The sequence below is a fragment of the Phocoena sinus genome, chromosome 1, assembly GCF_008692025.1.
Source record: "Phocoena sinus isolate mPhoSin1 chromosome 1, mPhoSin1.pri, whole genome shotgun sequence".
Classification (NCBI taxonomy): Eukaryota; Metazoa; Chordata; class Mammalia; order Artiodactyla; family Phocoenidae; genus Phocoena; species Phocoena sinus.
Window position 1 is genome coordinate 45,798,675 of NC_045763.1, and position 24,579 is coordinate 45,823,253.

General features: G+C 47.1%; 1 protein-coding gene across 2 annotated transcripts in view; it reads left to right on the plus strand.

The window, feature by feature from the left end:
- Positions 1-7: 7 nt before the first annotated feature.
- The window catches only part of MRPL37 (mitochondrial ribosomal protein L37), a 30,430-nt gene continuing 5,858 nt past the window's right edge, over positions 8-24,579 (plus strand). Inside the window, exons 1-7 of one of the 2 annotated variants that reach the window (XM_032635332.1) lie at positions 8-432; positions 3,593-3,776; positions 3,871-3,986; positions 13,417-13,602; positions 15,980-16,137; positions 19,227-19,430; positions 21,294-21,516. In XM_032635332.1, coding sequence (XP_032491223.1) covers positions 87-432; positions 3,593-3,776; positions 3,871-3,986; positions 13,417-13,602; positions 15,980-16,137; positions 19,227-19,430; positions 21,294-21,371 — 1,272 coding nt within the window. In that variant the 5' untranslated portion in view covers positions 8-86 and the 3' untranslated portion in view covers positions 21,372-21,516. Of the gene's footprint in view, positions 433-3,592; positions 3,777-3,870; positions 3,987-13,416; positions 13,603-15,979; positions 16,138-19,226; positions 19,431-21,293; positions 21,517-24,579 lie in introns of those variants that run through there. The other variant, XM_032635342.1, reaches the window with a different exon arrangement.

Consider the following 24,579-nt stretch of genomic DNA (forward strand, 5'->3'; position numbering starts at 1 on the left):
GCGTTCGGCTCCTTTCGTTCCCAGCAGGCCTTGAGCGCGGGAAGATGGCGGCGTCCAGGTGGAGGTCTTGAAGAGATCGGATCGGTATGGCGTTGGCGTCGAGGTCAGCAAGGCTGGCGCTTGCTCGCCCCGGGCGGCTCGGTCTTGGGAGCTGCGGGGCCCCAAGACGCGGGGCGTACGAGTGGGGCGTGCGCTCCACGCGGAAGCCCGAGCCTCCTCCCCCGGACAGGGTGTACGAGATTCCTGGACTGGAGCCCATCACCTACGCGGGGAAGATGCACTTTATGCCCGGTCTGGCGCGGCCAGTCTTCCCGCCCTGGGAACCTGGCTGGACGCCCCCGAAGTTCCGCCGCTTGCCCCCGCTTCACGAGCACCCGCTGTACAAAGACCAGGCCTGCTACGTCTTCCACCAGCGTTGCCGCCTCCTCGAGGGTGAGGCCCCAGGACGGGCGGGAGGGGACGTTGGTCCTCTACCCAGCACTGACCCCGACCTTCTGTGGCCTTGGGCAAGACGTTGAAACTCAGTGGGTTTCGGTTTCTCCGTCTGCGAAGTGGCCCGATATTGATTCTCATCTTCTGTGAATTGTTAGGATTAAGTGAGATGTAAAGAGGAGTATGTGTGAGGAAGTATTAGAGTTTTAGTGGCTAAGTGAAAAGATCTGGTTTCTAGGCCTAGCCCTGCCCCTCAGCCTCTGTGTGATTTTGGGCAAGTGACTGAAGCTTCCTGAGCCTCCATTTCCTGTGAAATGAGTGGTTTTGACTAGGTGGTTCACATTGACCCAGCTCTTGCACCCTGGAGATGTAACTATGTTTGAGAACTAGTTGGAGGGGAATTATAGTGCAAAGAGACAACAGAAATGGTACTTAATCTGCAGGTCTATCGCCTCATTTCAGGTTAGTCAATCAAGTTAATTGGTAATTAGAATTGGTAATTGTGACAGAGAGGAAGTGATTTGCCAGTGATCTGCTCACAGGTGCACTGTGCCGTTACTAGTGAAGCCAGGGCTACACCTCTGGTTTCCCAGGTCGATGTCCTTTGTCAACGGTCAGAGCTGAGATGTTTTCAGGGAAAGGATCTGGGCCTAAAATCCATCTAGTCCACTTCTGCTCTCTTTCACTCTCACTAAGAACAGGTCAAAATGACTTTAGCCAAAACCATCTGTATGTATGTCTGGGGCAGTACGGGAAATTATGTTCCAGAGTCCCTGGAGGGGGTTGTTTATTGAGAGTACTCTTACCCATTTTTTCCTCCTCATTCTTCCTTAGTCCCTAAATCAGAGTGGGGTTAGGACAGGTCCTGAAAACACAAAATGGTCCAGGTAAGTGGGAAAGAATTTTCCAGTAAGTAATTAGGAAAGAAAGAGACCTGGCAGGATTTGGGGACTAAGCCAGATAATAAATCCTAGGTTTGAAAAAAACTTATGTCAACTGGCCAGCCTCTTAAGCTGCTCAAACCCATTCCTGAAAGCTGTATTTTTGGCCTTTAAACACTTCCAGTATCCTCACAGGGTGCTGTGAAGGACCTCACAAGACTTGGCACCCTTGAGTGACCCTGGTAACATTACCATGTGGATGAAATGCATTAGCTGTGTCTTAGAAGTTAAGGTTAACTTGTTTGACTAGGCTGAAAACATACACTATGCTTTCACCATATGCAGAGGGGTTCTGTAAAGTCTGTAATAAAACTGCAAGATACAGGGCTAGAGAAGCAGATTGGGGTAATGGAGAGATCATGGGCTTTAACATAGACTCAGGTTCTCCTCCCAGCCCCATCGCTTACGAGGTTTGGGACTTGTAACAAATTCCTTAGTCTCTTGAGTTTCATCCTCCATTCCATAAAATCCCATCCAACTTGTAGTTAAAGCTCCTGGCACAGAGTAGATGGTAATGTTCAGTAAATGGCAGCTCTTACATATTATTCATATACTAGTGAACCATAAATTCTTAGTATTTTATCCATTTTCAAGTTTAAGGAACGGTGGCAGTGTTGGGACTAAAAGGTTACCCGACCCCCAGTCCAGGGTTCTTTCTGCTGCACCACAAAATCCAGAAGTTAACATTTCTAAATATTTGTGTTTCTGATGTCTTATGAGCCTTAAAGTGAAAAGTCTCATTACCTTTCATTTATCACCACAGAAGAAATTGTCTGAGGGTGTTTCCCTCAAAGTGTGCTAAGTTTGCTTTAATCCCAGACATAGTTTTTCAAATGAAGATATATCTCTGAGTCGAGTGATGTTTTTTCAACTGGGATGAGTAGCCTGCACCACAGCCCATCCCGCTGAGAGTAAGGGGGTTAAATTAGTTTTTGGAGACTAAGCACTCTGAATCAGATCTTTTAGTTTATTTATACTCCTTCTTTTCCTGAAAAGTATTTTGGGCATCTTACAGAAATTTTGTAGCACAGCCAGATTAAATTAAAAATAGGTGAGAGGATCAGCACAAAGGAAAAATGAAACAGTGAATACAAAAAAATCCATTCTGTGAGGTTGTACGTGTCCAGGGGAGCCCCAAAGTTGACTCTCAGCTTGCTAGCAGTCAACAAATGGTACAGAGATGGAGTCTGCTGACTAGGCCAGTTGCCTGTTTCTATAAATAGCTTTATTATAGTGAAACCATGCACACCTGTTTACTGATTACCTATGGCTGCTTTCGTGCTACAGTGGCAGAGCTGAGTAGTTGTGATAGAGACTGTGGCCCAGAAGCTGAAAATATTTACTGTCTGGCCCTTTAAGAAAAAGTTTGACCCCTGGTATAGAGAAACTTTGTGAGTTATGCAATTCACCATGTCCAAAAGACAAAACAGTGCTCTACCCAGGAAAAGCCCAACCTTCCTGTACAGAGGCCAGGGAGAAGTTCAGAAGGTCTCAGGGAGGACCCTGCATAATAAATGGAGCAACATCCTCAGAATGATTCTTTTGACAAATACAGCAGTACATTTCATAGGGCTTCATACAAAAATCTGCTTATAAAATAGCTTGTTACAGAATCTCTCAGAGTCAGATGCGAAAGATAATCTAGTGCTCCCAAACTCAGGGCTCCTCAAGTTATTCATGATCCAGAAGTTATTTCCATTATTTCCAAAAGCTCTTTCCCTTGATAGAGCAGTATGCACTTAATCCTGGGCCCATATCTATTAAATGACATATATTTGGCAGACATGAGCTTTTCCAGCCAGGGACTAGGGTGTCGGTTAATAGAAAGGATCTAGGTTTTGAGAGGTTGGCATCTAATGATGTAGTCCTGTAATCTGGGGTCTGAATTCTGCAGGTAACAAACAAATCCTTGCCTGCAAGATTCAGCCTCATGATCTCAGCCATCTTAGTGGCTGTTTGAATTCCTCCTGAGGCAAGTACTCACTGCCTCAATCAACTGTTAACTGTCTTTGGATGGTCATTCCTGAAGCTGAGTTGAAATCTGGCTCTCATAGCTTCTGCTTTTTATTTTAGTTCTGACCCCTCAGATGTCGGAACAAATCCCATCTCTCTCTCAAGGCTGCTTTTTCCCCAAAATGCTACCCGGCAGGGATAAGCATCTCTTCCTGAATGACTTTCTTTTTTTTGGTTTTGGTTTTTTGTGACTGATGACTCTAAAGGTGTAAAGCAGGCTCTCTGGCTTACCAAGACCAAGTTAATAGAAGGCCTTCCTGAGAAAGTGCTTAGCCTTGCTGACGATCCAAGGAACCACATAGAGAATCAAGATGAATGTGTTCTGAATGTGATCTTTCACGCTCGTCTCTGGCACTCTACTGAAGACATCCCCAAGAGAGAGACCTACTGGTAAGTCTCCCCCAAGTCAATAAGGTTTCCAATTGATGGATCTTGGAGTCAGCCTGTTGCTTTACATCTCCAAATGTCTCTTCTTTTCTCCAAGCCCAGTCATTGTGGACAGTCTGATACAGCTGTGTAAATCCCAGATTCTCAAGCATCCTTCTCTGGCCAGACGGATCTGTGCCCAAAACAACACGTTATCCACCACCTGGAATCGAGGTTGGTCCTCCTGTATAGCAGAAAGCCTTTGTCTGTTCATTGTCTTTCTGCTCTTAGCCCCATCACCAGCTTATATTCCCTTCCCTGCTGCCATACCTATTCTCACTCCCATCCTTCATGGTTCAGTTTTGTGGCTCAGACATTGAAATGACATCCTCAGTGTCATTTCATTAGCCATAACCCAGCCTTTTCCTTTTTTTTTTTTTTTTTTTTTGCAGTACACGGGCCTCTCACTGTTGTGGCCTCTCCCGTTGCGGAGCACAGGCTCCGGACGCGCAGGCTCAGCGGCCATGGCTCACGGGCCTAGCCGCTCCGCGGCATGTGGGATCTTCCCGGACCGGGGCACGAACCCATGTCCCCTGCATCGGCAGGCGGATTCTCAACCACTGTGCCACCAGGGAAGCCCCAGCCGTTTTCTTTTTTAATCATTTCTTTTCAAGACTTAATTCAAACCGTATCTGTTGAGTGCCTCTCAGTGCCTAAAAGTTGAAGATAAGGAAGTAATAAAACATATAGTCTGCACTCCAAAGCTCATATTCTACTGCAAGAGCCTTCTTACTCCATTCATGCTTTTCTCATTTTCCAAATCCATTTTCCACATAGCTGCTAGAATGATCTTTCTAAAGTGCAGGTTGTCTTATGTCCCTTCCCTGTTTCAAATCCTTCATTGTCTCGCAATAGCTTGACCATTTATCGTGGTTTCCAAGGCTTTCTGTGATTTGGCCACCACCTGGTCTTTCTAGTCTTATCTCCTGCTCTCGTGCTCTCACCTCCATTCCCAGTTTACACTTAGCCACATGCAGCTTTTTGGCATCAGGCTTTGCCTTTGCATGTGCTGTACGTTCTGTCTGGAATGCTCTTTTCTTCTTTCCTCATTTGACTAAATTCTATGTGTCTGCATGACTCAGCTCAAGCCCCCTTCCCATGTGAATCCACAGGTTAGTTCTGTGCTCCTTGTGTCCATATGCCTACTTTTATCATAACACACATTATTACTATATTGTGATTATTTAACATCTGTCTGCCCCACTAAACTGAACTTCTGATGATAGAGACTGTGTCATATTCATTTTTGTCCACAGTGTCTAACAGTTCATGCCACACAAAAGGTGCTGACTGAAGGGATGGGTGAATTAATACCAAACCTCAGATGTTTTAGACAGGGATGTTCTGAAATCACAAGTGCTGTCTTTGGTGAATCCTGGAGCAGAGTAACCAGCTGTGGAGTAATTTGGGGTTTTCAGGACATCTGCTTGGTCAGGTTTCTCCAACTTGCCCTTTGAGTATGGACTTCCTGGCAAGGAGTCAGCTTTGTAGAGGTAATGGCACCACTAAGGAAGTTAGTGAACCTCATTAATAGAGGAGTACTTGTTGGCCCATTATCAAGTATTACCTCTAATTAAACTGCCCCATTTGGAGCTGTTGCTGGAGGAGGGATGTGGAGGGAATTGAATTGGAAACCACAGTAGAGTGGTCTGTGGGGAGAACCTAAAACCCAAGGTTAGGAGAGGTCCAGGCACATTTATCTTCCTTTCACATTATGTGTGAGGAAACAGGAAATATTTGAGAAAACTGTTCTTGAGGTGTGGGTATGATGTTTGCATACCCAGTAAAGGAGGACACATGCTAATTAAATGACATTGTTGTTGGCCAAACCAGTTTTTTTTTCCCACATCTTTATTGGAGTATAAATGCTTTACAATGTTGTGTTAGTTTCTGCTATACAACAAAGTGAATCAGCTATATGTATACATACATCCCCATATCCCCTTCCTCTTGAGCCTCCCTCCCACCCTCCCTATCCCATCCCTCTAGGTCGTCACAAAGCATCAAGTTGATCTCCTTGTGCTATGCAGCAGCTTCCCACTAACCATCCATTTTACATTTGGTAGTGTATACTCTCTCACTTCATCCCAGCTTCCCCTTACCCCCCACCCGTGCCCTCAAGTCCGTTCTTTTATGTCTGTGTCTTTATTCCTGCCCTGCCACTAGGTTCATCAGTACTGCTTTTTTAAATTCCATATATATGCGTTAGCATGCTGTATTTGTTTTTCTCTTTCTGACTTACTTCACTGTATGACAGATTCTAGGTCCATCCACCTCACTACAAATAACTCAATTTCATTCCTTTTTATGGCTGAGTAATATTCCATTGTATATATGTGCCACATCTTCTTTATCCATTCACCTGTTGATGCACATTTAGGTTGCTTCCATGTCCTGGCTATTGTAAATAGTGCTGCAGTGAACATTGTGGTAACTGTATCTTTTTAAATTATGGTTTTCTCAGGGTATATGCCCAGTAGTGGGATTGCTGGGTCATGTGGTAGTTCTATTTTTAGTTTTCTAAGGAACCTCCATACTGTTCTCCATAGTGGCTGTATCAATTTACATTCCCACCAACAGTGTGTGAGGGTTCCCTTTTCTCCACACCCTCTCTAGCATTTATTGTTCCTAGATTTTTTGATGATGGCTGTTCTGACCGGTGTGAGGTGATACCTCATTATGGTTTTGATTTGCATTTCTCTAATGATTAGTGATGTTGAGCATCTTTTCTTGTATTTGTTGGCCATCTGTATGTCTTCTCTGGAGAAATGTCTCTTTAGGTCTTCCCCCTATTTTTGGATTAGGTTGTTTGTTTTTGTGATATTGAGTTGCATGAGCTGCTTGTATATTTTGGAGATTAATCATTTGTCAGTTGCTTCATTTGCAAATATTTTCTCCCATTCTGAGGGCTGCCTTTTTGTCTTGTGTATGGCTTCCTTTGCTGTGCAAAAGCTTTTAAGTTTCATTAGGTCCCATTTGTTTATTTTTGTTTTTATTTCCCTTGCTCTAGGAGGTGGGTCAAAAAGGATTTTGCTGTGATTTATGTCATGGGGTGTTCTGCCTATGTTTTCTTCTAAGAGATTTATAGTGTTTGGCCTTACATGTAGGTTTTTAATCCATTTTGAGTTTATTTTTGTTTATGGTGTTAGGGTGTGTTCTAATTTCATTCTTTTACATGTATCCATCCATTTTTCCCAGCACCACTTATTGAAGAGGCTGTCTTTTCTCCGCTGTATATTCTTGCCTCCTTTGTCAAAGATAAGGTGACCATATGTGCGTGGGTTTATCTCGGCTTTCTATCCTGTTCCGTTGAGCTATATCTCTGTTTTTGTGCCAGTACCCTACTGTCTTGATTACTGTAGCTTTGTAGTATAGTCTGAAGCCAGGGGGCCTAATTCCTCCAGCTCTGTTTTTCTTTCTTAAGATTGCTTTGGCTATTTGGGGTCTTTTGTGTTTCCATGCAGATTGTAAAATTTCTTGTTCTAGTTCTGTGGAAAATGCCATTGGTAATTTGATAGGGATTGCATTGAACCTGTAGATTGCTTTGGGTAGTACAGTCATTTTCACAATATTGATTCTTCCAATCCAGGAGCATGGTTTATCTCTCCATCTGTTTATGTTATCTTTGATTTCTTTCATCAGTGTTTTACAGTTTTCTGAGTACAGGTCTTTTGCCTCCTTAGGTAGGTTTTATTCCTAGGTATTTTATTCTTTTTGTTGTGATGGTAAATAGGATTGTTTCCTTAATTTCTCTTTCTGATCTTTCATTGTTACTGTATAGGAATGCAAGAGATTTCTGTGCATTAATTTTGTATCCTGCAACCTTACCAAATTCATTGATTAGTTCTAGTAGTTTTCTGGTGGCATCTTTAGGATTTTCTATGTATAGCATCATGTCATCAGCAAACAGTGACAGTTTTACTTCTTCTTTACCAATTTGTGTTCTCTTATTTCTTTTTCTTCTCTGATTGCTGTGGCTAGGACTTCCAATACTGTGTTGAATAATAGTGGCGAGAGTGGACATCCTTATCTTGTTCCTGATTTTAGAGGAAATGCTTTCAGTTTTTTACCACTGAGAATGATGTTTGCTGTGGGTTTGCCATATATGGCTCTTATTATGTTGAGGTAGGTTCCCTCTGTGCCCACTTTCTGGAGAGTTTTTATCATAAATGGGTGTTGAATTTTGTCAAAAGCTTTTTCTGCATCTACTGAGATGATCATATGGTTTTTATTCTTTAATTTGTTAATATGGTGTATCACATTGATTGATTTGCGTATATTGAAGAATCCTTGCGTCCCTGGGATAAACCCCACTTGATCATGGCGTATGATTCTTTTAATGTGTTGTTGGATTCTGTTTTCTAGTATTTTGTTGAGGGTTTTTGAGTCTATGTTCATTGATATTGGTCTATAATTTTCTTTTTTTGTGATATCTTTGTCTGGTTTTGGTATCAGGGTGATGGTGGCCTTGTAGAAAGAGTTTGGGAGTGTTCCTCTCTGCAATTTTTTGGAAGAGTTTGAGAAGGATAGATGTTAACTCTTCTCTAAATGTTTGATAGAATTCATCTGTGAAGCCATCTGGTCATAGACTTTTGTTTGTTGGAAGATTTTTAATTACAGTTCCAATTTCATTACCTGTGATTGGTCTGTTTATATTTTCTAATTCTTCCTGGTTCAATCTTGGAAGGTTGTACTTTTCCAAGAATTTGTCCATTTCTTCCAGGTTGTCCATTTTATTGGCATATAGTTGCTTGTAGCAGTCTCTTATGATCTTTTGTATCTCTGCAGTGTCAGTTGTAATCTGTCCTTTTTCATTTCTAATTTTATTGATTTTAGTCCTCTCCCTTTTTTTCTTGATGAGTCTGGCTAAAGGTTTATCAATTTTGTTTATCTTCTCAAAGAACCAACTTTTAGTTTTATTGATCTTTGCTATGGCCGAACCAGTTTTTAGACAGATAGGATCATCAGCCCTGGTCAGTTACCATCACATTGCGCTGTGTAGTATTTGATTTGTATTTCTCAAAGCCCAAGCACCACGAGGAAGGTTTGACCCCATGGAGAATCCCTAGGAGGCCATTCTCCAGGAGTCTTTCCAGATGGCATTTGGCCTCCTGTGGGGACCTCTGTGAAGGGCATCTGGACACATTCACAGCGAGCAGTCTTGCTGCTCAGTCAGATGTCAGTTCATTTCCTCATATACCTATGTGTCCCTGTGGCAAATATGCTAATCTGACTTAAGTGAGGCTTTCTGACTGGCTCTATTTTTTTTTTTTTACTCTGACCTGTTGAGGGCAATCTGGCCCTCTTCATGGATTTGGTAGCCTTTCTCCTTAGCCTGTAGTTTCAGTACTTCTCTCTCTCCATCCCTCCTTCCTACCATATCATACTCCAGTTATCTGGACTTACTTCCCTAAGCTCTGCCATGGAGCAGCATGCTTTGTGCTTTGGAACATGTTACTCCTACTTCACTAGAACAGTTTCCTCACTTTTCTTTGCCTGGCAAACTCTGACACAGCAGTTTTCAACCAAGGGTGGTTTTACCCTCTAGGAGGGATTTGGTATTGTCTGGAGACATTTTCGTTTGTCATAACTTGAACCAGAGCTGGGGCTAGTAGTGGAAGTTCTATTGGCATCTAGTGAATAGAGGCCAGGGATGCTGCCAAATATCTACAGTGCATAGGACAGCCTCCCTCACCAAAGAATTACCTCATCCAAAATGTGAAGAGTGCCAGTGTTGAGAAGCTCCGCTCTTATCCATCTTTCAGAAGCAAGTTTAAAGGCATTGCTTCCCTCAGGAAGCTTCTCAGGTATTCCAGAAGAGGTCAGTTGTCCCCACCTCTGCTCTCTCTGAGTGTGGTTCATACTTTTGTTGTACTCCCTAGCCAGCTCCGTGAAAGCAGAGAGTTACTCTCACTCATTTCTGCGTCCCCAGCTTAACGCAGGTGCCTGGGAAGGTCTGAACCCACAGCCTCTGAGCCCACAGAGATCCCCAGGCCTCAAGGCTCACTGGAAAGAGAACACAGGAAGAAGAGCGCATTGGTCAGTCCCTCTCTCAAGAAACCCGGGATTAACACCTTAACAAATGTTTTTTTTCTTTTAGGATAAAAACTATTCTTAACTAATCCTTTTTCTTTAAATTTTTAATTTTATATTGCAGTATAGTTGCCTTACAGTGTTGTGTTAGTTTCAGGTGTGTATCAAAGTGATTTAGTTATATCTATTCAGATTCTTTTCCCATATACCTTATTGCAGTAGGTCCTTGTTGATTATCTGTTTTTCTTTTTTTCTTTTATGGAAAGAATTGAGGGAGGCTTCCTAGAGGAGGTGATGATTGAGGTGAGGTCTTTTTTATTTATTTATTTATTTATTTATTTATTTATCTTTGGCTGTGTTAGGTCTTCGTTTCTGTGCAAGGACTTTCTCTAGTTGCGGCGAGCGGGGGCCACTCTTCACTGCGATGCACAGGCCTCTCACTGTCGCGGCCTCTCTTGTTGCGGAGCACAGGCTCCAGACGCACAGGCTCAGTAGTTGTGGCACACGGGCTTAGTTGCTCTGCGGCATGTGGGATCTTCCCGGACCAGGGCTCAAACCCGTGTCCCCTGCACTGGCAGGCAGATTCTCAACCACTGCACCACCAGGGAAGCCCCTGATTATCTGTTTTATATATAGTAGTGTGTATATGTTAATTCCAACCACCTAATTTATCCCTACCCCCCACCTTTCCCCTTTGGTAACCATTAGTTTGTTTCTAAGTCTGTGAGTCTGTTTCTGTTTTGTAAATAAGTTCATTTGTGTCATTTTTTTAGATTCCACATATAAGTGATATCATATGATACTTGTCTTTCTCTGACTTACTTCACTTAGTATGATAATCTCTAGGCCCATCCATCTTGCGCAAATGGCATTATTTCATTCTTTTTTATGGCTGAGTAATATTCCATTGTATATATGTACCATTATTCCATTGTATATATGTATCTTTTTTATCCATTCCTCTGTTGATGGACATTTAGGTTGCTTCCATGTCTTGGCTGTTGTAAATAGTGCTGCAGTGAACACTGGGGTGCGTGTATCTTTTCGAAGTATGATTTTCTCTGGATATATACCCAGGAGTGGGATTGCTGGATCATATGGTAGTAGCTCTATTTTTAGTTTTTTAAGGAACCTCCATACTCTTCTCCATAGTGGCTGTACCAAGTTACATTCCCATAAACAGTGTAGGAGGATTCCGTTTTCTCCACACCCTCTCCAGCATTTATTGTTTGTAGACTGTTTTTTTAATTTACTTATTGTATTTATTATTTATTTTTGGCTGCATTGGGCCCTCACTGCTGTGCGCGGGCTCCCTCTAGTTGTGGCAAGCGGGGGCTATTCTTCACTACGGTGCACGGGCCTCTCATTGCAGTGGCCTCTCCTGTTGCCGAGCACGGCCTCCAGGAGTGTGGGCCTGAGCATTTGTGGCACACGGGCTCAGTAGCTGTGGCTTGCGGGCTGCAGAGCGCAGGCTCAGCAGCTGTGGCGCATGGGTTCAGTTGCTCCATGGCATGTGGGGTCCTCCCAGACCAGGGTTCAAACCTGTGTCCCCTGCATTGGTGGGCAGACTCTCAACCACTGTGCCACCACTCTGCAACCACTGTGCCACCACTCTGCAACCACTGTGTGAAGTCCCTGTTTGTAGACTTTGATGATGGCCATTCTGACTGGCGTGAGGTGATACCTCTTAATAGTTTTGATTTGCATTTCTCTAATAATTAGTGATGTTGAGTATCTTTTCATGTGCTTTTTGGCCATCTGTATGTCTTCTTTGGAGAAATGTCTATTTAGATCTTCCCATTTTTGATTGGGTTTTTTTTCGATATTGAGCTGCATGAGCTGTTTGTATATTTTGGAGATTAATCCCCTGCCAGTCGCATCGTTTGCAAATACTTTTTCCCATTCTGTGTGTTGTCTTTTTGTTTTGTTTATGGTTTCCTTTACTGTGCAAAAGCTTTTAAGTTCGATTAGTTTCCAATTTGTTTTGTTTTTATTTTCATTACTCTAGAAGGTGGATCAAAAAAGATATTGCTGCAATTTATGTCAGAGTGTTCTACCTATGTTTTCCTCTAAGAGTTTTATAGTATCCATTCTTACATGTAGGCTTGTGCAGGCTTCCTCGTGGGAGGGACTGGTGCTCGCCCACTGGTGGGTGTCGCTGGGTCTTGTCCCTCTGGCGGGCAGGGCTGTGTCAAGGGTGTGTTTAGAGGGGGCTGTGGGCTGAGGAAGACTTTAAGCAGCCTGTGTGCTGATGGGCAGGGCTGGGTTCCCGCCCTGTTGGTTGTTTGACTGGAGCCATCCCTGCCCTGGAGCCTGTGGGCTCTTGGGTGGGGTCAGGTCTTGGCATCAAAATGGTAGCCTCCAGGACCGTTCACGCCAATGAGTACTCTCCAGTACCTCTGCCACCAGTGTCCTTGACCCCACTGTGAGCCACAGCTGCCCCCCGCCCCCCCCCCCCCCACTTACCCAGGAGACCCTCCAAGATCAGCAGGTAGGTCTGGCCCAGGCTCCTATGAGGTCAGTGCTTTTTCCCCTGGGTCCTGGTGCACACAAGACCCTGTGTCCGCCTTCCAAGAGTGGCATTTCTTTATCTCCCAGTCCTGTCGAGTTCCTGCAATCAAGCCCCACTGCCCTTCAAAGCCAAATGCTCTGGGGATTCCTCCTCCTGATGCCAGACCCCCAGACTGAAGAGCCTTTTGTGGGGCTCAGAACTCTCACTCCTGTGGGAGAACCTCTGTGATGTAATTATTTTCCAGTCTGTGAGTTGCCCACTCAGTGGATGTGGGATTTAATTGTATTTCGAATGCACCCCTCCAACCATCTTGCTGTGGCTTCTTCTTTGTCTTTAGAAGTAGAATATCTTTTTTGGTAGGTTCCAGTCCTTTTTTGTCGATGGTTGTTCAGCAGTTAGTTGTTCCGTTTTTTTTGTGTGTGTGGTACGCGGGCCTCTCAGTGTTGCGGCCTCTCTCGTTGTGGAGCACAGGCTCCGGACACGCAGGCTCAGCGGCCATGGCTCACGGGCCCAGCCGCTCCGCGGCATGTGGGATCCTCCCGGATCGGGGCACGAACTCGTGTCCCCTGCACTGGCAGGCGAACTCTCAACCACTGCGCCCCCAGGGAAGCCCAACAGTTAGTTGTTTTGGTGTTTTTGTGAGAGGAGGTGAGCTCAGGTCCTTCTCCTCCACCAACTTGTTCTCGTGTCCCCTTCTATTCTTTAGAATGAAGATCACTAGATTAGGAATGATGTAACCTTCATTTCAACTCCAGTCCTGTTACATGCTTGTTCTGTGACTTCAGCCAGGCCACTCAGTCCTTTGGATCTGATGTTTCCTTGTCTACTCCAAGGCCCGGCAGAGGCAGAGGCAGAGGATGGCACCCTTCAAGTGAAGGAGGCTCACCTGCTTACATGATAAGCGCAAGGATGAATTTCCAAAGTTCTGTTTTCTGTGATGAGGCAGATCAGATAGTAAAGCTGTAAAAGACTTGAGGAGCATGGCAGGATGAAAGCTTTAGACTTTGCCTCGCTAAGGCTTTAGACCAGGTTAGACTAATCGTTTTTCTCCCCCTTTAGAGTCTACTCTTATTCAGGTCCATGGTTCCAGTGGAGCCCAACTGAATGCCAAGGATCCTCTGCCCCCCATAGCCTCCCAAGAGGAAGTAGAAGCTACTAAGAATCATGTTCTTGAGACCTTCTATCCCATATCTCCCACTGTGGGTCTTCAGGAATGCAGTGTTTATGATGTGAACGATGATACAGGTAAGTATCAAAGCCTTTGACTTTAGGCAGTGTGCAGATGAGGGACAAGCTTTCTCCAAAGAGAAAGGAAACACTTGAGTACTTAGTATCTGCTAGGCACCTCATGTGCATTTTCCCCTAAGAGCCGTGTAGCAGCCCTGTGAGATAGGTACCAGTAAACCCCATTTTATAGGCAAGGAAACTGAGACTCAGGGAGGTTTGGATTGGCTCAAAGGCTGACTTTACTTTTGACCCCTGAGAAGTATTCTGTTACATCAGTTGTAATGGGTAGCTTGAGGGGCTTTTGACCAGGCATCAGGTGTTTCCTTTATTCATAGTTCCCTTGAAAGGCACCCCCTCTCTGTGTACCCTGTAAACTCTGCCAACCTCCTGCTAGGATGGAGGAAGCCCCACAGTCCTTGAATGGGGCTCTTCATCCCACCTCCGTCAAACAAAGCACCACCACCTCCCCAGTGAGCCAAGACAGAAACTAGGGAGTCAGGCTGCGCAGGCCTGCAGTTCCTGCCATCCACTCAGTCATTAAGGTAGCACCTTTCTCCTTAACCTCTCTCCATTTCCACAGCTACACCTCAGTCAGTCCCTACTGTCTCTCATCCAGCCTATTACCACAACCTCTCGACAGGTTAGTCTGACCCAGGCTGTTTTCCTCTCTGGTCCCTCTAGTTCACAGTTCCAGAGTAGTCTTTTGTTTGTTTGTTTGTTTGTTTTATAAATTTATTTATTTATTTATTTATTTTTGGCTGCATTGAGTCTTCGTTGCTGCACGCGGGCTTTCTCTAGTTGTGGAGAGTGGGGGCTACTCTTCGTTGCAGTGGCTTCTCTTGTTGCAGAGCACGGGCACTAGGGCATGTGGGCTTCAGTAGTTGTGGCACACAGGCTCAGTAGTTGTGGCACACAGGCTCAGTAGTTGTGGCTTGCAGGCTCTAGAGCGCAGGCTCAGTAGTTGTGGCTCACGGGCTTAGTTGCTCCGTGGCATGTGGGATCTTCCCGGACCAGGGATCGAACCCATGTCTCCCCTGCGTTGGCAGGCGGATTCTCAACCACTGTGCCACCAGGGAAGCCCCAGAGTAGTCTTTATAGAACACAGATTTAATCCCATTGCTCTCCATGCCCACCTCCCCATTGCCTGTTGGATAAAGTTTGAACTCCTTAGCTTATCACATGAAGGCCTTCACATCTGACCTCTGCCCCTCTCTCCAGCCTCATCTTTGTCTCCTCCCCGACAAGCCCCCTGTATTCCAACTGTGGCTTTTCTCACCACCATGCTTTGGCACTTCCTTTTCCCTCTGCCTGCACTTTTGACCATTCACCTCTTTTTGTCTTCGTTTAATGACTACTCATCTGTCACAATTCACCTTAGGACTCACTTCTTCCCAGAAATGCTCTGCAACCTCGCAGTCTGGTCTGGGGCCTTTCGTCTGTCCTCACACAGCCCCCTGGCTTCCCTCGTGTCTTGACATGTCCCTCTGTGTGGATGTGATCAGTTTTCCTGTCTGTCTCCCCTCTAGACTTGGTGAGCTCCTCAAAGGCAGTGGCAGGCGCCACGTGGGCTCTGTTCCTGGTTCCTGTGTTAGAGCTTGGCAGAGAGTGAGTGCTGAGTGTTGGGTACTCACACGTGCGGAGGAACTGAGGCAGACAGGAAAGTCATGTCTCTTTTTCTTAAGTAGTGCTCTCCTCTGGGATTTTCAGAGCCCACACTTTTCCCAGCCTCTTTCTGCCTCTGTTTCACCCACTTTCGCTAATCCAGGTCAGTCACTCTAGAAGCCCCCAGCCTCCAAGGGTTTGCTCATGGCCATGTAGGGGAAGCAGTGGTGACCTGGCAGGGTTGTGGCTGAGATGAACAAATGCTGAACTCTGATGCTCAGCATAGTGTTGTGAGGTATGAGGCAAGTCATTTGTTACTAATAATCAAGTATTCAATTTTGCAAGTGATGTGCTTTTTAAAAAAATAATTACCATAGATTTCAGGTTATCCTTCTAATATCACTATCCTCTGTGTGCTTGAATGAGCGAGAAAGGGGTGGAGTTAGAGCTAGCCTGCAAGAATCACCTGGAACCGGTTGGCAAACATTTTCTGTAAAGAGCCAGATGCTATTTTAGGTTTTGCAAGCCACGTATGGTCTCTGTCACAGCTATGTAATAGACATATGTAAATGAGTGGGTGTGGGTGTGCTCCAGTAAAAATTTTATTTTCAAAAACGGGCCAGATTAGGCCGGCAGGTTGACGTTTGCCAGCCCCTGAGCTATAGTGATAATATCTACCTCTACTGAGTCTCTGTCGTGCCTGGCACTAAGCTGAGGTTGGGTGACTTTCCTGAGGCTTTCGGGCAGGCTGATTAATCTTTTCTACCCCTCCACATGATGGCATGTCTTGCAGGATTCCGGGAGGGTTATCCTTACCCATATCCCCATACCCTGTATTTGCTGGAGTCAGCCAATTTACGACCACACCGCTTTCAACCAGATCAGCTGCGGGCCAAGATGATCCTGTTTGCCTTTGGCAATGCCCTGGCTCAGGCTCGGCTCCTCTATGGGGTACGTATGTGGAGAAGATCACCGAGCTGCCTTACATTGTGTTGGTTTCCTGCCTTACACTACTCAAAGGAAAGGGGGCATGGAGGGATTTATTTTTTTGCTTGACTGAGGAGTTTTAGGGAGAGGCACTTCCACTCACCCTACAGAGATGAGCTGCCATCTGCTGGGGGCCTACGATGTGCTTGTCTTTAACATAAGATGCCTCATTTTTTGTATCACAATAGCCCACAAGGTTTCATTGTGATCGCCATTTTTCAGATTATGCCTCTGAATCCCAGGGAGGCTTGTCCAGAATTACACAGCAGTAAGTGGTGGAGAAAGGATTGGGACTAGGTAGACCCAACTCCTAAGGCTTCAGTTGTCTGTGCTCCAGCACACTGCCTCTGTTCTGTACTGTTGGAGCCCAGAGCATAAGGCTCCATCGGGCAGGCAGGAGGAAGTGAAGCAGGAGATGGCCCAGGCCTGCCTGCCCACTCAGGACAGGTTCTGAGGACCCAAGATACCACTTGGATGGTAGCCCTTTGATTCTAAGAGGAGGTCTCAGGGACTATAGATGTTATAGAATGCAGGCTGAGTGGTTGTCACACAGTGCTGTCCCATGATTGGAGGAAAGCCTGGCGGGGGAGCAAAGGCCTCCAGGAAGGGGATGACAATATGGGAGTCCCCAAGCAGGCCTGGGACACCAGATCCCTGGCTTTTTGTGTGTGTGTTGTGGGGCGAGAGGGGAGGGATGATGTTGAGGGCTGCTGTCGGGCTCTCAGGTATTGGTTAGAGCCTAAGGCCCTCCTGGAGGAGTGATGAACTTCAGAATGCTCTGTTTCCCATCTTACTTGGTCTCAGTGGGGTTGGTACAGTGTGGTTAGCCTAATGAGATAGAGAGTAGTATGGACCTTGCCTGTATTGAGCATCTGCTACATGCCAAACATTTAATTAGGGCTCTTTATAGCAGTGGTTCTCAAAATATGGTCATGGATTAGCAGCATGGACATCATCTGGGGACTTGTTGGAAATGCAACTTCTCAGACCCACCCCAGACATCCTGCATCAGAAGCTCTGGGGGTGGGGCCTGGCAGTCTCTTTTAACAAGCCCTCCAGGTGATTTTGGTACAAGCTCAAATTTGAAAACCACTCCACTAAAATTTGAGAACCATTGCATTATTTAATCCTTGTAGCAACCCCCCCGTGGCAGATACTATTAGCTTCATTTTACAGATGAAGAAACTGAAGCTCAGGGAGGCTCAGTAACTTCCCCAAGGTCACACAGCTAAGAGATTAGCAGCTGTCACATCTTTATGTGACCTTCTTGTGTCTTTCCAGTCCTTGGGAGGTTATCTTAATTCCCATTCTCTGACATACTTTCTGAAGGCTCTGGAAGGTTTGGTAATTTGCCCAGGATCCCACAGCTAATGAGTAGGGAAGCAAGCATTGGAGCCCTGATCTCTCCAACTTCAGAGGACATGCTGCCTCCTGACTCTGGGCAAGGATAGGGAGGCAGAGATAGTCACATGCCAGGTCCCAGGCCTGCAGGCTCATTGTAGCTTCTGTGCCAGCAGAGCATGGGTAGCAGTGCTGTCACTAATTGCCACCCAGTTGGGTAGGAGAGGAGGTCTCCCCCAACCCCTCCAGGTACAAATTATTCCTGGGGATGTGAAGTTGAGCAATTACGGGAAGAGCCTCTGTGTAAAAGGTAAAATTGCTGAGAAATTTATGTACTACCTGCAGTTTTATTGATCTGTAGAGGGAGGTAAGAGTCAATACAGAATTCTCAGCTAACACTTAGAGATACTTTTCTTTTTTATTTCTCACACAGCTAAAAACAGGTATTTCTAAGGCCAACGGTCCCAGTGTGGCCTACACTGAGGTCTGACATTAGCTATTCCTAATGTCAGATTCAGCCCTGGAGCGATGAATGTAGGCAGCATCTTTGAATCAAGGATGCTATGCTTCATGGGGCCTGCCTATTGAATCTTTGTCCAGTGGATAGCAGTCACCAAACTGGATTCCTGCAGGCTCAGTAGGGTGAACATATGATTTGTCATCCAGACTGGTATACTTTTGAGAATGGCAGAGGAGCTACTATCAGATACAATGGGACACTAGGTGTAGACCAGAACAGTAAGATTCCAAGTGATTTAATAGCCTGGGGTCTGATCCTGGGTAACCTTGAGCAAATTATACCACCTCTCTGAACCTCAGTTTCCTCATCTGTTAAGTGGGTATATACCACTGGATTTATGAGATTAGAGGTGACTTTATGTAAAACTGGTGTGATACCTGGCACATGAGAGGCCTTCAGTAAATGGTTGCTAGTAGTATTACTGTTAACAAGTGGCACTAATTGAAAGAGGTAATCAGCAAATGTGTTGACTGGTGGAATCCTGGGGCCGACACAGCTGGAGTGGACACTCAGGAATCTGACACATACTCAGAGTTGCACTGAGAGGCTGAAGCTCAGGTGAGATGCCTGCCAGTGGGCTTAGGGCATTCCAGATGCCCAGCCCTGAGGAGTAAAGTAAGGCAGATGGAAAGTGTGACTGGTCTAGCACTAGCCATTGTAGGTTCTGATGCCACACATCGTTGTGACTTCAGATGAGTCACTGCCTCACCCAGTCTGTTTCCTCAACTGTCAAATGGAGTGAGAACTGAATGAGATTATATATATTATATGAATTGACCCTCCAGGTTAACATTTGATAGACGTCACTGTTGTCACCATCAGGTTACAGCCGTGAGTTGGAGGGGTTCGCCGTCATTAACTTCCCAGCTCATCCTTCTGTACTGTGCAGCTTGCCTGGCAATCACCTCTCAGTGGCAGGCATTAGTACTTTAATGTGCTCAAGTTGAAGAGCAGGTACCCCAGGGCCACGAGGCATCTGAGGCCAGGCAGAGCCAGGCTGGGTGCGGGCGAGAAGGCCTGGCCCTGGACAGTGCCCTCAGCTCCGCATTCTCTTTTCAGTGTCCTGCGGGGGGAACCACTAAAGAGGGGTGGGGGTTTATTTCGAAGACCAGAACTAGAAATTGCCTGGTTTGTGCTGCTCCTTTCACCCCACCATTTCTGATTTGATTTACTTGTCCTCTTTTCCTCTCAGAACGACACTAAGGTTTTGGAGCAGCCAGTAGTCGTGCAAAGTGTGGGCACTGATGGACGTGTCTTCCAGTTCCTGGTGCTACAGCTGAACACCACAGATCTGGCCTCTGATGAGGGTGTCAAGAATCTAGTCTGGATAGACTCGGATCAGCTCCTCTATGAGCATTTTTGGTGTCTCCCGGTGGTCAGAAAGAAGGCAGTTGTGGTAAGTCCAGCCGCCTCTGGCCTGGTGATGGGCCCAGGGCCAGGACTCACCCTCCCCAGAGTGAGCCTGGCTTGGGGTTGACGGGATGCTTGTGAGTGGGGCCCCGGCTTTAGGGTCTTCACGCTCAGGACCTCTGCCTGGAGGGATACTTCAGCCCTGCCCATTACCTAAAACAGTGCCTTCCACCCTGGGCCCCAGCCCGCTCTTCACCTCACCTCCCGCGCTCCCCGGTGCCCACCACGCCGAGCTCCTTGTAGCTGTCCAGTACGCGCCGCTGCCTGAGTAGCTCAGGATCCCAGTAGGTGCTGTTCCCTTTACAGAGGAGGCTGCTTCCTCCTTGCTCCCTCCTCCCTCTCCCCCCTTTCCCTGTCATCTGCTTGTCTTCTAATTGTCATTCCAGGTTTAGCATAAAGACCCACCATCCCAATCCCAGCCTTGCTTAAGTACCTTGGGTGGGTTCCCATAGCCCCTGGGTCCCCCCAGTCACAGCACAGTCACGCTGCTGTTCTATAGTTATCTGTTTATGTGTTCTTCTCCTCTGTTAAACCGAGCACTGAGATCCTCAAAGGCTGAGTCCATGAATGATGCGTTCATTTCATTCCTCCATGGCATTGTCGCTCACTGCTGCACCTTCAGTGCTCGGCTGACAGAGAGCAGGCCTGTGTTCTGTGTAGTGGGCAGTGGCAGTATCTAAATAGAATCATGATGTAATACCAGGCAGTGATAAGCGCTCTGAAGAGACAAAACAGGACTGGGGGATGAGACAGAACAGAGCGGGGTGCTGCTGGATCTGTGGCCGACGAGCCATGTCCCACACAGGGCCTCAGTAGATTTGTTGAAATGTAGTTGTTGAGCCTTTGAACATTATCTGTATGTTAGTGGAATGATGAGTTCTCCAGTGTCTGTCAGTATTGTCTACCCCTGAAATGCCTACTGGTCTGGTCCCTTCTCTTTGGCCCCAGACACCATTCATTGTCCCTCACCTGTGCGGCCACACCAGCCTCCTCCACGTCCCTCTGCTCTTAGTTGTGCTCTCCCTCTCCCCTTCACGTCTTCAGGTCCTCTTCTTTCAGCCTCTTCCTTCCAAAATAGTGACTTAGTGCCAGGCCTCTGCTGGTGTGGTCATGTGACTCCTCCTTACCTGTCTCTTCCCACACCCACCCCACCTCCACCATCACGGACCCTGGGCTCCAGCCTCGCCGTAGCTCTTCCCACCTTCATTTGTGCCTCCAGACCAGTGCATATACTGGCCTCTCTGAAGTCTCCTTTCTTTTTTCTTTCTGGCCCATTCTGTTGTACTTGCCCTTTAAGACTCATTCATACATGCTCTCTTCCATGTATGGAAGTCAGTGTGTTAGTTATTTTCTCCCGTTTTCTTAGCGTCTTTTTCCTACTTCTATTATGAGGCCCATCACCTTGTATTATCACTATTGCAAACCTGGCTGGAAGCTCCTTAAGGGTGGGAGCCAGATTCAAGTCATTATTGGATTTCCAGCACTGGGCACAGCTCTGATACAGAGAAGGTGCCTGATGAATGTGTGTGGAGGGAGTGAGGGATATTGTCCCTGGGAATCAAAAGGGGCAACAGAACATTTGTTTGTGGTGGTTGAGGTGAGCAGGATTAGGGATCAGGGCAATGTCAACAGACGATTTGGCTGAAAGGTTCTGGGATGCTTCGTTTCCTCCTCGCTAGTCCAGCGCCCCCGGCATCTCTTGGCACCAGCTCCCCAGCGCTCCTCCTTGGTCGTGAGAGAAAGAAACAGTTATTATCCAGGCACTTAGGATTTGCATGAAACCTACCTTTGTTTTAATTGCTGCCATTCAACCTAGTAGCAGGATCCTAATGGGCTGTGTTCTTTCCAGGAACCTGTTGGGCCGACTGGTTTCCAGCCAGAGACATTCAGGAAGTTTTTAGCTCTGTATTTGCACGGTGCTGTGTGAGCCAAGGACCATTCTGAGGCCTGGAGCTCCCTGTGCCCCTCTCCCCCTGAGGGTCCTGGGTCCTGGGTGGTGCCTGGGGCCTGCTCGGAGCCCAGTGCTCCTTTGGCTGGTGGTCTCACTGACAATAAAGAGCCCTTCTGGTGCACTGGAGCCTGTGCTTGTTGTGGGGGTGCCATCAGGAGGGGCACCCACAGATGCGTGCGGGCCCTTGCCATGAGCCTGCCTCCGCACAAGTGCTGGCCCTGGAGCCTGACCTACCCCAGCTTTGTCCGTGACCCATCTTGTGACTTTAAATAAGAATCTTCATCTCTCTGAGTTTCAGTTTCTTCATCTGAAACTTGAGGCTAATATGACCTACACTGTTTGCTTCATATTAGGTGTCTGTGATGGTCGCTAGGCTCTATGGCATTACTTAAATTGTGGACACATTCCACAATGACTGCAGAAGATCTGAATAGAATATTCATTGTAAATTTCTCACTAGTACCTTGGTTAATGGACTGAGTACATCCCTGGTTCAGCTGGCCTCTGTTCAGATAGCATCAAGTCCTGCTCTGGGCCAGGCAGCGTATACACAGCATCTTGTTCAGTCCTCACAAAACCCTTGCAAGGTAAACGTTTCCATATTCAAGAGAAGTGTTGAATTCCTCCTGTGTGCCGGGCAGCATTCTGGGCCCTGTAGATGAGGGGGTGCAGATAGTGTAAGGAATTGCTGAAGGTCACGCAGCTGGTGTTGTAGGTCGACTCCCCTAGGAAACCCTGAGATGGAGATTTGCAGGTGAAAGCTCGGGGAGAGCCTTGAGGGTCAGCACGTGCGGGGAGTGACGATAGCAGCACCGGGTGGAAGAGGGACTGAGCTCAGTGAGTTTGCACCTGAGGCCTTTGGCTGGTTCGCGGCTCCGTGGGCCCCCTGGAACAGAGTTGTCCTCATGGAGCCGAGGTGCTGAGCCTTTCTACAAACACCAGTGACTTGTCACCAGTCACTGGATAACACTGCTCCCAATTCGGGAGAGACCTCGGGTGAGGTGGCTTTGTTGGGCTGAGTGCGATTCCCGAGGGACTTTACTGAGAGCAGGCAGCCAGGACACTTCCTGCTGTGGGAGGATCACTCTGAAGAGGGGTCCAGGAGCCCATGTCACCTCCATCCATAACAGTGCTGTTTCCAGCCCCGTGTCCCTGACTCCCAGGTTGTACTCCTTCCACTTTACAAGGTACCTTTTAGGCTGGGCAGGGCAGGGTTTACCAGGAAAAGGACAGATTGGGCTGGTGGTGGTGTGTGTGAAGGGGTTACTGGGGAAGGCGGCGAGTGTGCAAAAGCAGGGGGTCGAAAAAGATCCTGGAGCACTGGGGAGTGGTTGGAAATGGGGAGCGCAGGGAGGGCGGGGGTGAGGCTGGAGGGGCCAGCTCTCAAGGGCCTTGAATGCTGGCACTTCAGGCTTCCCCAGGTAAAAGTTGTCCTCCCACACAAGGCAACTCTGGTCCTTTTCCCTAAGGGTAACCACAACTTAGAGTTTCTCATGTAGCGCCATTAAAACGTATATGTATAATAAGGATGTATATATGGACACTGCTTAGTGTCATCCTATTTATAGACCATTCTGCACCTTCCTTTTTTCACCTAATACCTTGGGATCGCAGATCTTGCCCCATCAGCACATATGAGCTATATTGTTCTTTTGAGCAGCTGCATTAATACCTGTCGACGGACATTCGAGTTATTTCTGGTGGTTAGCTATTACAAGTAATGCTGCAGCGAGCATCCTTGTTCACGTATCTTAGAGTACTTCTGCCAGCGCAGCCATTGGATAAATTCCTAAGCAGAATCGCTGAGTCAAAGGGATTTTTTAAAGAACACTCTGTGGGCGTGTGGAGGGCGAGTTGGCAGGGCGACTGTACCGAGTAGAGCTGGAGGCCATTGCGGTCATTCTTGGATGAGTGATGGTGGTGGCTTGAAGCCAGGCTGAGGGGGCGGAAGCCCCCTTGCTACTGGTGGGAGAGTGGGGAGTGAGAGGGCGAAGCCAGCCTGGGTCTTGAGCGTGTGGGTCAGAGGCTGCAAGTAAGTGGGCCGTCAGCAGGTGACCTTGCAGCTTGAGGACTGCCCTGGAAGGGTGCCAGTGTTACAGGGCAGGCCTGGGTGCTCATCCCAGCCCCTGGAGTGAGGACAGCCCTAGTGGTTGGCCTTCGTCTGTCCCCTTGGACCTTGCAGCTAAGCTGTGGAGCCTGGCACCCACTGCTCTCTCCCTTCAGGCACCTTGCAGCTGGTCTGCAAAGTGAGGCAGGCAGGACTGGCGTTTCTATCCTCCGCATGCAGGTGAGGAGACTGAGGCTCAGACACCACGTGGTGTATTGTGAAGAACTGGGAAGTTCATATGTGATGACAGCTGCTTCCTCCATAGAGTTGTGCCTACCTCCCCAAATCCCAAATGCCCACCTACCTCATCCTCCCCACCCTCTTACCTTCCTCGTTAAACACAGGGAGGGAGGAAATACAGGATGATTTTCAGGCCCTATTTGGCCTTAGACTTGAGAACAGAGTACTCACCTAGTCAGAGCAAGTCTGGGAGAAGGAAGCAGGAGGGTGGACGGGGATGTCCCACTATTAGTATAAAAGTCGTCCTATAGGGACTTGGACTTTTAAGCAACAGGCATTTGAAGGCAAAATTTTGACAATGGCATTGTGAGCACATGTGAACGTGCTCTCATTTGGTCATGTATTTAAGTGTCATGTCGATCCATTAGAAAGCTCAGTTCATTTCTGGCAGGCATCAGTGGACTGGGGAACGCCATTTCCAAGAGTCTCCTATTCTACCTTCCACTCAGATCCTGAGTTTCCTCATCTGCAGAGTGGGAATAAAGCACCTCCCTTTCAGGTTTTCCCTACTTTGGGATTAACAGGCTGCATTTGACCAGGAGGTTTCAAGTATATGGCTCTAGAGGTTTTCAGAAGCTCCGTGAAAAGGTGGGATTACTTCGGGGGGCCCTTTAGGCCGTCTCTGTCCTCTCCCAAGGCTGACTCAGGCTGGATGTAGGGCAGGTGCTCGCCAGAGGCTCTGTGACTTGCTGGGCTCTGTCCTTCAGCAGCAGGCCCGAGACTGGCGTAGGAGCAGGCCAGGGTCACCTCAGGCTTTAGACAGCATCTCCCTGCTTCATCTTTTGTGGCGGGACAAAGTCCCTTAAAGTGTGTATGTGACCTGGGTGTCTCATACCG